This window comes from Rhea pennata, chromosome 4 (genome assembly GCF_028389875.1).
Source record: "Rhea pennata isolate bPtePen1 chromosome 4, bPtePen1.pri, whole genome shotgun sequence".
In the NCBI taxonomy this organism is placed as follows: Eukaryota; Metazoa; Chordata; class Aves; order Rheiformes; family Rheidae; genus Rhea; species Rhea pennata.
The window spans coordinates 47,701,515-47,715,536 of NC_084666.1; the positions used below are offsets into that span (position 1 = coordinate 47,701,515).

At 40.3% G+C, this 14,022-nt stretch overlaps 1 protein-coding gene across 5 annotated transcripts in view; it reads left to right on the forward strand.

Annotated features, from left to right (window-relative positions):
• SH3D19 (SH3 domain containing 19) overlaps positions 1-14,022 on the forward strand; it is a 94,159-nt gene that overhangs the window by 62,527 nt on the left and 17,610 nt on the right. For all 5 annotated transcript variants that reach the window (XM_062573867.1, XM_062573864.1, XM_062573865.1 and 2 more), the window contains 2 exons: positions 10,353-10,460; positions 13,860-13,972. In XM_062573867.1, coding sequence (XP_062429851.1) covers positions 10,353-10,460; positions 13,860-13,972 — 221 coding nt within the window. The remainder of the gene's footprint in view (positions 1-10,352; positions 10,461-13,859; positions 13,973-14,022) is intronic.

Sequence of the window (14,022 nt, forward strand, 5' to 3'; positions counted from 1 at the left end):
GGCTGTATAAATCTCAGAACTTGGCTGCTGGCTTCATTACATGATTGCTAAAATAGTGATAAAGTTGTATGCCTGATGTCTCCTCCAGTAGGTATCACAACTCTCTCTCAGGAACTTGGGCCATCTTGTCTTTTGCTGACTAATCCAAATAATTTGTTTGAGGGCAAGTGTTCTATATTGGAGACCTGCTGAGTGTAGTGTATGTGTAGATATTTGTGGCATTTGGTCATCTAGAGGAGCAACAGTGATTGTCACATTTAGGGAAAATTGGTATCAAACATACTGGAATATTCTGTTCTTTTCACAGGTGTCTATTTTCTCTTCCCTATCTTTGTTCATTTTCTTGTCGTGTGGAGTGTGTTTTGTTATAAAACTTCACATTTTTCTGTTAAGTGAAAATAATTATTTCATATGCATGAATTCATTACTACAACTACATCCTTTTCATAAACCTTAGTTGATTTCAGTAAGCACTTGAGGCCATTTTTTTAGAGGTGTTTTAGGTAGTTGAAGACACAGATGGGTATCGGGCTGTCGCTGAATTTTACAGCAATGGATTTTTCCCTACTTTTTTCCCTACTCATATTCCAGCACGTCCTAATTTAGCCTATTAAACCCCGTTGGAATCCAGAGAAAATTGTGCTTTAAAATAAGTGGTATGTTGTACGAGATGCATGTTTAAAAGAAGAACTATGGTTTTTAATCTTTTCACATCATTTGTCATTAAACATTTCAGCTCTCTGAAAAGGGGTACATAAATACTATGTAGTTGTCATGGTAAATCTTTATTAGTGGTTGTTAGGAATTGTGATTTTCATTATGGTTTGTGGATTATGTCGTTAGGTGAAGTTCTGATTTGTTACTGCTTTTATTCTGTGTTGGCATAAAAACTACAAGGCAGATGCAGAAAGTTCCTTACCATTCTTACTGTCGAAAGCAGTATGCATGGACATACGGATCTCAGGGCACTTGTGAAAGCCATGAAATGAGCATTCTTGTAGCAGCAGAAGTTCCTGCAGGAGAGGTGAGCAGCTTAGCATGGGTATAAGTCCATTTCTTCTTGGAGAACAGGTTTCAGGAGCCCTGCAGGAGCTGTGCCAAGCCCAGAAGGAGGGAGGAGTGCTGGGTCATGAGAGGTGTTTCCGATTTACCTGAAGGAAGTGTATAGCTGACAATATCTAGCTGGGGATAGAGCTGCGATCATCTATTCCGGAGACTGCAATTCTAGAACAGCCGTTGTGCACATGATGGTTAGAAGCGAATGAGAAGACAGTTGTTTTCCATGAGTTTAGGGTAAAGCTTGTAGTTTCAATTATTTTCTTTTGATCAAGGGATCAAGGGATGCAACAAACCAAGGGCAAATATAAATGCTGTAAGTAGCAGCAAGAAAAGAAAATTCTTAATTCTGGGAATGTATAAAGAGGAAAATGATGTTGCGGCTTCTTACCCTAAAAGATTGCCTCTCTCTAGCCTGGAAAAAATTAAATAACATTAATCCTTTTTTTAAATCAGAAGTTCTGTGATTCCAAAGAAAATCACCTGAGAACCCAGGCCTTAGGATGAAATAGTAAGAATGGCACTCTTCACCATTCTGATATCCTAGGAGATACTCTTAACTTAATTAAAAAGAAAATACCATTCTTGTGGCTAACAGAAGAGTTATTCAGCTAATAGTTTCCTGACTTCTACTTGAGTTAACTGTCCGTGATTTTACCGGTTTAATAAAGTGTCATCTTTGCTACAACTCCTCCTTATCTACTGAAGAGAAAAAGGTCTGACAGAATTATTGTAAAATTAGGGTTCATTCCAGATTTTTGCATCCTGTATCCTAGATTACTAATGCCAGTGCTATGTCTTGACAAAGCAGCCACGAGAAAAACACTGACTTTCTGAAAAAACAGGCAGCATACAGCGCTAATGCTAGCTATTTCTCATGTTCCCGTAGGAACAGCTTAGGATTTGCGAGATGAATCTGCAGTAAAATGTTTGGTAGAGGCGGGAGGAGAAGCTATAATCTTGCTCCCAATTCCCCAGACCTTTGCATTTCTTACCTATTTGTCATTGTCATTACTTAGCAAAATGATGGAACTCTGCTTGTTGTTATGGCAACCCTAGGAAATGAAGAAGGCTTTTATGCAGTGCTGTTTCAAGCTAAGCAGCAACAATTTGTTTGTTAAAAAGCAGTTTTACATCACAGATTACAATGTTCATGAAACTTAATTTTTTTTTAATTTTTCTGAATTGCAGCACAAATATGTCTGATGCTTAGACTAATGAAATAGAACTGGACAGACGGATAAATTAGCTGCTTCTGTTAATGCCTGATGCAAAAGTAAGGTGGCAAATTGTTCGGCTGGTGTGGGGAGCGTGCTGGGGTTGATGTGAGCATATGATTGAAAGGACAAAACAGAAGCAAATTCAGGTTCACAGCAATTTGACTGACGGTCAGAAAATACCAGGTACCTCCAATAGGAGCCTACCATCTCCATAGTAGTAGAAGACATTTGCACATTATCTACTTAGCTAAAATCAAGCACTTGAACTACAAACCAGTTTGTAATTTCACCGGTTTAACTATCAGTATTTGATCAGTAGTTTAACTACCATAGCTAGCTGGATGATTTTCTTTCAGATTTCCCTCAGGCAGTCCCATAATCCCCTCTCCACTGGCAGAGTTGGAGCTGTGGCTTTCATCACTGTTTGATAGCGTCTGCAGGAGCACAGCTGCTCGTAGAGTGAGCTTGCTCTTAACCGAACATTAAAGATTTTATCTTTTCTAACCAATTCAGGGAGGGAGAGTCATCCTTGTGGCGCAGATAGACACTCTGAGTACCAAAGCTTTCAGCATCCACTGTGCCAGTTTGAAGTCTACTGGAGCATAAGAGGCTCAACAGCTCTGAGACTCAGAAGTAAATTGTGGCAGAGCCTCGTATCCACATCATTTCTCTGATGCTGGCACAAGGGAAGTACCAGAAAGGAGAAGCTGTGAATGACAGATCTGTAGGACAGCTCCTCTCATCAGTAGCCAAAATTGATGCCCGTTTTAAATAACCATGTAATTTTGGACACAAAAGCTGGAGATAATGTTCAAAGGCATTTGCATCCTAATGAAATTACTCCTGTAACACAGTCATTTAGAATGTGAATGCATCTCCTTGGGACTGTAAATCTTGATGTGCTAATGCTTTGATGGCAGTTGTGATATTTTGGATTGTCAGGGATATTTTTAGATTTCTCTTATAGCTGGTAAACGGGGATTTGTGCAGTCATTGGGGTGTTCCTTAAGGTTAAAAGTTTCAGTGATCTGTGAGGTGGGCTCTTTTCTCACGAATCTGTTTTTACAAAGGCTCAGAAATGAAATCCTAGTGCAAGTTGAAGTGAACAGAAGAAAGAAGGCTTCAGTAGGTCCAGGATTTTACTGCACTTACATTATACTGTATATAATACATACATTGTGTAATACAGCATATATACAGTATACTGTATTTATAGTATGCTCTGTGTGTGTGTGTATATATACATTGTGTATTGTGTGTATATATATGTGTATATATATATATACACACTCACATACTGTAACTTACATTGGTTGCTATGTAAAGAGTGTAGTGTGCCTGCTTCCTGAGTGTTCTGGTATGTTTCAGACGAGGAAAATAGGGTACCAGTGCATTAAAGCGTATATTTAAACTGAAACCTGGAGCTGATTTTTCTAGAATATTTCCATTCTTTTCCTGTGTAAAGTTACTCTTTTTTCTCTTTTTTTTTCTTTTTTTTCCTTTCTCTCTCTTTATAAGATGTCATATAATTCACTGATTGCTCTATTCCTGATACACTGGAACTCAATTTAAACCAAATGCTTTGAAAAGTAATTCAGAGATAGCATCTTGCCTTGCCAGCAGGAGACAGCTTTCTCTTTCATTATCTTCGTCGTATTGGTGTGTTTCAATTCTAACAATAATGCAGTTGCTGCGTATCTTAACTGGTTTGCTTCTTTCCTCACAGTATGGAAGTTCATTTCTGCCTGTATGGGGAAGAAAACAACCAAATCAGTGACTGCTATCCATTTATACATGTTGTTCCTCTTGTGGCATGACTGACGGTGTCCCTGTGACATTGTAGCCAAGTCAGACCTGCTGCTTAAATAGCTCTAAATTTGACTGCAATGTCTGGGTCATTGCCCGGCTGCCTGTTTTTAATTGCTTCTGGGCAGGGGGAGGAAGACCCAGAATATTTACAAGTGGTAGATTAGTCCAGACTTACTTTAAAAATAATGTAGCTGTTCTTACGGTTCTGCTATGTTACTTCCAATGAGTTTTGTGGTTAGTATAAAAAGTTACCTGTCATCTTGTAGCCTTGCTGCCAAAAGTATCGTCCCCAAAGCAGAGTAACGTCATCTTACCCATTTTAATCCACTGTTTGTCTTAAACCACTGATAAAAACAGGCCTGTCTTAGGACGGTGTACTGTACTGTGGGCTGGAGTTGAGGTATGGGTGCCTGCGTGTCCTGTTGTTTTTACTAAAAGATTGGTGATCTCCAACAGCAGTGGTAGTGAGCATCTGTCACAGATATTTTCTTAGTGAGCAGCTGGAGCCTGCAGGGAGCTTGAAAATGACTCCACACTTACCAGAGGAGGTGACCTTATATCTGAGTTCAGGAAACACAGGGTTCTTTAAAATCATAGTCACATAATCAAAGTCAGAAATTTCAGCTCTGGGTGCCAAAAGTGCACAAGAACTAGTTGTTATCACTTCTAGTAGGATGGGCAAGCTGGTAGTAGACTCTGCTGTTGTGCTTTAAGAGAGACAGATAGTAAGTGCAGGCATTCCTGCAGTGCCTGAGACAGATGTGACAAAAGCTATCTGACAGTCAAAGCTCAGAAGAGACCCATTTGTAATAACTGTCTCTTTGTGTATTGGCAGCACGCTTTGCACTCCCAAAATGCTTCTATTGCTATTAAGTGTTAAAATATGCCAAGAGATTTTGCTGGTATTTTGCTATTAGATTTGCTAGATTTTGCTAGTATTGTGTCTATTTTCTAATACCTTAGATGAGATATTTCATCATTCAATTAAGAACATCTTGTTTTTTCAACAAGAACTCTTATGTTGGATCTTCTGTTGCATCTCAGCAAATTTTGTAAGTCTTCCAGAGAACATCAAATCCCTACATAAGATCTGTTATCTTTATGCACTGTCATCATGCTGATTGCTAGGCTCCTTCTGCAAGCTGTGCATGTATCCTGTAAACATCATTTATTCTTTGGACCAGACTAATTCTTGAAAAGAAAATATATATAGCTGGCTTTGCGTTGCCTTGGTTTTTGTTGTGGTCCATCAGATGTCAGCAGTGAACAAGGAGCAGTGCCTGAGACCTATGCAAGTAGTTGACTACATTTTCTCTGCTCCAAGTAGCAATGGCTTGCCAGATGAATCCTCCCTGTTCTTAAATTTTTGCACAACACTTTTTTTTTTTTAAATCTAGTTAGTGTGTGAGAAGTTTGAAATTTCTATTTTGGTATCTGGATATGATGTTTCTGGGAGGAAAGGTAATGCTTTTGATAAAAATTACTGAAATCACTGTGTGCCTGCTCTGTTGTGTTGTGTGCTTGTGGTACAACAGCATAAGCAGGTGAACAGGCAAAACTACTACTTTGGCAATCACATTGGGAAAGCTACTTCTATAGTAAGGTTGTTGCTTAGAAAAAGTTTTTACTAGATGGTGCAGATACCTGTCTGACTAATTGTGCCATATTAGGTAAAGCAAATTTCCTTGGCCTCATTAACTATTTATGTTTTGTTGAAGCATGGCCACACAGTGTATTCCTGGACTCTGCTCCAATAACTGGGCTAATAATGAAAAAATATCTGCGTGGACAGGGAAGGAAGAAATCCTAGAAGGTTATGAGCACATTTGCTTGTCTTTCCTCCAATTTTAAGCCTGAAATAATTTCCGAAGCCATACTAGCTCTTCTTCTGTTGAACAACCCAGTCTACTTGCCTACTGTTAAGATAATGCTGAGAAGCCCAGGTTTCACCTGAGCCTACTTTGAGGTTACGTACAGACTACATCCTGAAGCAGCTACATCCTTCCCTCCCCCCCAATGGCATTTTTCATACAGGGAGTTGCAAATTGTGTATTTTGAGAAAGGCTGTATAGTCTATATTATCCTTTCTCTGTCAGAAATAATGATTTCTAACAATAAGGAACTGAAAATCTTTCTGATGGAGAAGATACTGATAGGGAAAATCACTCAATTTAGCTAGAATACCTGTACTAATATGTGCATTCATACTTGTAAGTAGGTTGAGATTTGTAATGTCTGAATGGTCAGATTTTCAGTTGTAAGGTAGTAATTCGTAGTAGTTGTTTGTTATTAATCCTGTCCCTGTAAAGGATGCTATCTGTCAGATCTCCGTTAAGTGTCCGGCTGTATTTCTGGAAGGGACGTGTTGAAAATGTTCCTCTGCACATTTCCACAAAGGAAAGTGCTTGCGCTGGGCTAAGGTTTTAGTAAAGCTGTGTTAATGAGGATTAGCTCTACTCTCTTTTCCTAGAAGACCCAGATGACAGCTGTGGTCTGTGCGAAGGAAACGTGTAAGCCTTTGCCTTAAAAAAATTAGGATGGTTTTATGTTTGTTTTAATTAAACATTGCAAGCAGACACTGTGGCATACCTCTGTAGTGGCAAGCACTGCAGTGCCAGCATCAACACTCTTGATAGCGCGTTGTTCTTGTGGGTCCTGAGAGTACCTTTTACAGGGCTGAACTTCTTCAGATAGGCTTCTTCCGAGTAGCTGATGCTACTCTGTGTTTCCAGCTTTCCCTGTCTGATTTGTATGGAGATTCTCCCTCTGTACCATCCTATTAGCTTCTGTTTAGAGGTGACCAAGAATTGCTTCAGAGAGCTGGCCGTCCATCCTGTTCACCTGGGTAAAAGTTGGTGTCTGTTCTGTTGCCTGCTCATTCCTGATTTTGACTGAGGATGATAAACGGGAGTGGGTGAGCAAAGCTCCTGAACTGGTAAAAGTTCAGGATAAAAGCAAGAGATGATACACAGTGTACTTGGATACCTAGCTTTCATTTGTCTTACTGAGAGCAAGCACAGTAAAACATTATCAAATAAACTTTTGAAACACAAGCTGTAGAAAGTGAGACTAAGTAAAACGCAGGCTGTAGATAGAATTTTAAAAGTTTATTTAGAAAGAGATCTTCTGATATGTATTATGAAAAATGCCTGGCAAGTTAATTTGCTTGAATTGAGATGCTTTAAATGAGTATATTAACAATTCTGTTTTCACACTACCATGAATTATGCTCAAACCATGCCCAACTGTTGTTAAACAACATAAAAAATTCATATGCTGTCAGCCCCATTGCACAAAGCATCAGAGTCGTTTACTCAGCCAATTTCTACTGCAGACTCAACACAGGGGAATGGGATGGCGCAAACAAGGTAATGAGCTTTGAACTAATTAGGAGGTGACAGCAGTATAATTGAACCTCAGATAATGAGTGAAAAAACTAAGGTTCGCAGAATTATTTCTGAGCCTCAGGTGGAGACTGTCAAAAACTGAGATTTAAAAATGACCTTTTCAGAATTATTGATACGGAGACCTCAGCCAGCCACTGAAGTGAAGGAGAAAGCCATAGAAATGATTAACTGCTGACAACTAGTGATTTCCTCCAATTTTAAATCTCCTCATTTACAAGAACACAGGCCTGGGATTATTTTGGTTGTCTAGAGTAGTCTGTGCCGTTTGATCTCACTACGGATATGTCTTTATAAGACAGGAAATAATTTTCAAAGGACTCTTAGCGTTCATGCCGGACTGTTCCCCCTCTCTGTGCAGACCGCTAACTCAAGAGGTGCTTCTTGTGCAGGCGTTTTCCCTCCTCTCCTGCTGTGTGGAGCAGCCGCGTCACCTTGGCCGCGCTCAGCCTTCGCCTCGGGCTTTGCCGTGGGCCTGTGTGGCTTTGAGGCCCGGAGCCCTGCTGCCTCATCTGGATCACGCCTCGAATCGGGTAGAGAGTTGCCAGATAACGGAAAGGTCGTTACATCCGTGGGAGCAGAAAGTTTGGGTTTTCTTTGGTTACCCTGAAGTCATTCTGGACACCAGCCTAATGGTTAAAATCAGATGCATCTTTTTTTTTTTTTTTTTTTTTTTTTTAAGATAATCCAAATTTTAGCAGTGGCTAAAGAGCTGGTAGCTTAAGAGACATAGCTATAAAGAAATAAAATAAAATTACCTCTGCAGGCTGTTCTCCGTTCCCTGTAACTACTGTACTGTTGTGGTCTGTGTTTCCAAGTCTGCTAGCAAAACCTGTGCGCTGATACAGCCTTCACTGAAGGGACACCCATGTTACTTTTGCTGACCAGTGGTAATCCATAACAGAAACGAGATGTTAGTGTCACCCTTACTGTCTGAAAGGCTATTCACTGCCTTTGCCTAATTTCTGGGTACACTAGTGTGTTTGGGCGCAATGTGGCAGAGCTATCTCCTGTCCAGACGGCGAGCAGAGCTTACTTTTAGCTATAGTCTGGTATGCCTTTACCTGTAGAGAAATCACTGACCGTCGTGATGCTTGCCACGGGGAGCATATGCTCAAAGCTGTTTTAGATAGCGAGAGTCAAGAATCGGTATGCCTTGAGTCACGATTAACGTGTGACATGAAGGTACCAGGCAGATCTGGGGAGGTGGTCGGTGGGTGGATGCCCAGGCTTTGAGTGGGACCGTGACGCCCCCATGGCTGCAGGTAGTTAATATCCATAACCAGCAGGGCCCTGAGCAAGGGGCTAGCGGGAGCGCGCCCAGGCCCTGCTGCGTGTTGTCTCTGCGGCTGGCACGGCGCCTGGGAGGCTCGGCCACGGTGAGACTGCCCACCGCAGGGAGCCGGCGCGGGGCGGCTCTGGCCGCGCGCAGAAGTACCCAGGAAGGAAGAGCCACAGCAGAAGCTGGGGGAGCTGGGACCGCATGTCATGTGCATACGGGAGAGCAATCCATTACCTTTCCAAGCATGGATTTCAAATGTATTGATAAACTGCATTATGTTGCAGCACCAAAAATTTTCTGTAAGAGATCGTGACTTCTTGCTATATACTTTTTGTTGTTGTTTTAGCTATTTCTAAATGTTGAACATAAAGGTAGAACTTTACCAGAAACTGGGCTTGCAGCTTTGTCCAGAAAGTGTGGTAGGAGTTTTGGGAAGGGCTATGTCTTACTAAAAGCCCTGAAGAATTTTAAGAGATGCCCAGCGTGCTCTGAGTGATTCTGACACTCCATAAATAACATCTCATTGAGCGCCACATCTGAAAAGGCCACCACCGGAGATCAAACTCAGTTGTTAGGACTATGAGCATGTGTCATGGAGAATTTATTGGCCAGAGGCTTCTCCAGTTTATACATTTATGATGCAGTTACATGTTGTCATCTTACTGCACTTTTGGGTAATACCAGAGAAAAGGGTAGCCTTTAGAGAAAAAGGTAACATTTGTTAATAGCATAGAACTGGTATAAGTGAAATACTGCTCTTTGACACAAAGGTCTACTTAAGAAAGAACTCGTTGATTTGGATTTTATTTATGCACATGTATTTTTACAGCTGCCTTCTGCATGCACATATGTTCCTGTGCCTATTAATAAGAGACCAGTGCTTAAATTTATTAAGCATAGAAAACATTGCTCCTATCTTACCAATGGAAAATGATGGAATGATTGGACAGACTTATACAGGAATGAGTGTTGACCACAGGGGCAGAGCTCAAGGGGGACTCTCAGTCCCCAGTCTTCCCCCTGACGTGAGGCTTATAATCGTCAAAATTACACAGACTCTTTAAGGTGAATTGGTTATTCTACAGCAACAGTATTTTGTCATTGGTCTAACATTTAAATGCTTTGTTTTGTTTTCTTTCTGTAGGCATTTTATCTGCTGTGGTGCTGACTTTATAGCTTAGGCAAGATTTTATTGATTAAAACTTTTTGGCTAGTATGTTTAGTTATTCCTGCATATTAGAGCAACAGCTTTGAGAACGTTTCCCTAAAACCGTCCTAATATCAGCTCCCTACTATCAAGCAATGCAGCTACTCTTGTTCAATGACTTGGATAATCCCAGAAGGCATCTGCAATATTTTTATGTTAACTCACCTTTGAATGTAGATGCACAGAAAAGAGAGAGATTAATATTCTCTTTTCATCAGCCTATTGTTTATTGTCCCTGGAAAGTGAGTTTTTTCGTTGATCACTCCCACAGGCATGAAATAAAAATATCCTTAGTAATGAATGCAGTACCTGGTAAGATTTGTATTCAACAAAGAAATACTAAATTTTTTAATTTTTTTTTTTTTTGCATTTAGATCCGTTTCAGCTCCTCTCCAAAAGTGAGCCTGCAAAGGAACAGACAGTTCAACCAGCTTTAACCCGGAAACCCACTGTTATCCGAATCCCAGCTAAACCCGGGAAATGTAAGTTCTTTTCCTGATGTGTTTGGGAAATTTGTATCAGGAAATCCTTTTAACTGGGTTTCACTATTTACGAATTGAATTGCTGATAACTAGCTGTAGTAGCTGTCAAAGACATAGCACAGTTTGACAAGACAGTTGAGGCAGTCCAAGGGCTGCAGGGGCAGAAAGAAGTCATATTCCTCCCCCTGCCTCCCAGCTACTTTGTCAGCACCCTCCCTTGCGTGAGTTTGAGGCTCCTTAAATCTTACAGAGCTTGTATGCATCGGAGGGGATACAGTGCGGGAGAGCTAAGGGCCAGCAGTGAAGAGCAGAGGAGCCTCTTTTAGCAAATGCGGGTGTGTTCGGTCAGCTCAACTGTGCTGTTGATCTGTACCTTCCAGTCACGTTGACTCTTGATCTGACATTGGCTGAGGATGTTTTAGTGCTATTCCTATGCTTCCTGGGAGCAGGGCCCGCACTTGTCAGGGGACCAGTATCAGTGTGTTAAGCTTTGCTTCAAACACAGTTTAATCAGGATGTAAACATGATTTTCACAGCTTATATTAAAAGGGGTCAAGGGAAATGTTGGGTCTGAAATCTCTAGCTATTTAAGGAATAGTGTTTTGGTAGTAATTGAGGGAGTGAAAAAGGCATGCAAGAACTTGGGTGCAAAACCTTGTGTGTTCTTTATAGTGTAAAGATCCTAACTATAGTTTTCTGCTAGTTATCCCTAATGTCTTCCACCTCCAATTTTTTTTACAGCCTTAGAAATATCACTGACAATATCTCACAGACTGGGTATTTATCAGAGAGGTATGAGAGGTCTTTGTATGCTTCAGTAAATAGCTGCTTACGTTTAGCTTTATGTTTTATTCTTTAAGCTTAGGAAGAAAAGTCACAAGAGAGCTCTTAAAACTCATTTTTCAAACTTATGCTTCACTACACCGAGTAAGTATAGAGCCAAATTTGTAGGAACAAGATGCCCTGGTGGTATTGTTCCTAAGACTTTCTTTCATTGTTTCCAGAAGATTTCCTTTTCCCTTCTCTGCACAAATTCTAGGTTTCTGTTCCTTCATGTATGTGAGAAATGCAGTGGAAATGATTAAAAATGCAGAGGAGAGTAAAGATAAGTCTGTTAGGAAAAGTCTTTCTGTTAATAACTGAGCATAAATAGAAAGCTTTTTCAATTGGAAAAATGTGTTTATGAACTGCTCTAAGGAACCTGAGGCTCAATTATTCTCCACAAAGGAAATCTTTCCTTGTAATTTCCATTGGGGGGGGGGAAGACCTGATAAATTAATTATTTTTCCCCTCTAACTGGATTCTCTTATGGACTTGTAGATAAACTGGTCTGTTGCTGCTCTCTAGCGGCAATTGAACATCCTACAAGGGGCTGCCAGTCCTGCTGGACTTAACTACAGTTGTCAGAGGGGTGTGAATGACTGCTTTGTAGGAGGATGTGGCTGGAAGATTAATGGGATGTGGAGGAACAGAAGCAGGTTACAAGTAAGCAGAGTAGCATTTTGTCAGATAGGAGCTGCTGTAGCAATGTAAGCTGTTAGAAGTTAAAAAATGAGACAACTGCAATTGGGCAAAGATGTAACCTCCATACATGGATTTAATAGCATTTCCCTTGTCAGGGCGCCTTAGCCACATGGTCTCAGTACAAGGAGTCTTTTGCCTTCCTGGGTCTGGAGGGAGACTAGTTCTATAAGGACTAGAGCAAAACAAAAAGAAGAACTCCAGTGTTCTATAAGGACTAGAGCAAAACAAAAACTCCAGTAAACCAAAAAAGCCAGCAATATCAAAAACGGGACAGACTTGGATGCTGGGGAATTTGAGCTAGTGCATTAGTTGTTCCCTGTCAGCACTTTTACTGAGCTGTTATTACAAGAGCTGTTACTACATTAAACTTCCACTTCAGTTTTTCACACCAGAGATCACCAGAAATTTTACACTTATCACCAAAAATAACATCTTTCTAGTTATTGGTGCTTCTTTCTTTCTTTAATGCCTTTAATTTTGTTGTTATAAAGAGTAAAAGGAGGGAAATTAGGCCATCTGTGTATAAGTTAAGATTTGAAGTGGTGTGTATGCATGAATCTGTAGTGCTCATTATATATCAGTAAGGTAGGATAACAAACAGTTTCTCTTGCGGTTACTTGTGGGCGTTGTTTTTAGTTCTCATCATGCTAATTTAGACGAGTGGAAGAACTTTACCTTTTTTTTTTTTTTATTATTTCCCTGTGCCCCTTGCCAACACTAGCCCATAATACTGAGGAAGAGACTTACTTTAAACTGATTGACCTTTAAACATCTCACCAGCCTTTTAGATCATGGCAATGCAGCTGAAGTGTTAAAAATGGACAGTACTTCGTCTTCTTACGTGTTCTTTCTTTCCTCTAAAAGTTTCCATTTGGATGGAATTTCCCTTCATATTTGTCATTAGTTCATAAGTATAGAGGCTGTCTTTTTACAGCCTCTGTATATTTTTACATAGATCCAAGACTGGAAAGACATAAGTGTCTGAAGTTTGTTGTATGAAATGAATTGTTTTGATAGACAAAAACTCGGTAAAATAGATGACAAAGTTCCAATACAAAAAGACAGATTGATTAGTAAATGTGCTGGCAAAACTTGTCCATGTGCTTCACAGGTTTCAATAGCAGAGACATTTAAAACAAAACTCATATAATAATTAACATATTTTTGTGTTTTTTGTTGAGACTGAGGAGGTCGTCTCCCTTCCATAGTAAAAGCAGTACCGTTTCCTCTTTGGTGTCCTAAGTTTGCTTAGCTTCTTAAGGAATATCAAGGTACTCCTGTCTCTTTTTTTTCCCTCTCACTCTGAATTTTCCAGCAGGCAACAGTTTCTACTTTTACCTTTCTGGTGATTCTTCCATCCAAGTCTCCTGATCTTTCAGGGGTACTTGAAATAACCTTCAGCTGTTTTCCAGTCTGAAGGATATTCCAGGAGCTGACAGCTGAAAAAAGTGAGCGAGTTTAGAAATGTGGCTGAGAGGTGGTGATGGTGTTTCAGAATATCCAGTGATGAGTCTGACATTCCTGGGGTAGAAACTGTGCTACCCTTCCACTACTATAGCAACAAGCATTGCAGCCAAACCCCTCAACTCTCAGGACATCAGCAGGTTTTTTCAGTGAAGGTACGTTATGCAGAAGGGAAGTACTCCTACGGTCAGCCTCAGAGTGAGAGTGTTGCTTTTGGATCGTTTTTCTTTTTTCACTAGTCTTTGAGTGATCCTGCCTGTTGGCTGCCCAGGCTTTGAGGCACCTGTGTTCACAAAAATGTGATAAACACACACACACACACACACACAAAGGTGGATTTTCTCGCATCTGTTGTTGGTCCCTGTAAAGAAACTATTAATTAAGCTTTCATTTGGGAACTTTTTTTTACAGCTTTAAATGAAATCTCACATAGCCCTCCACCACTTCCTGCTGAAAAGCCTATTGGGAATGCCTCTACTATCACAGTGAGAAAGCCCAGCAATGGTGATCAAGTAAAAAAAGTGGTAAGTTAGAACTGTTTTCCTGTGTTAAAACTGTCTGCTTTGGTTAACAG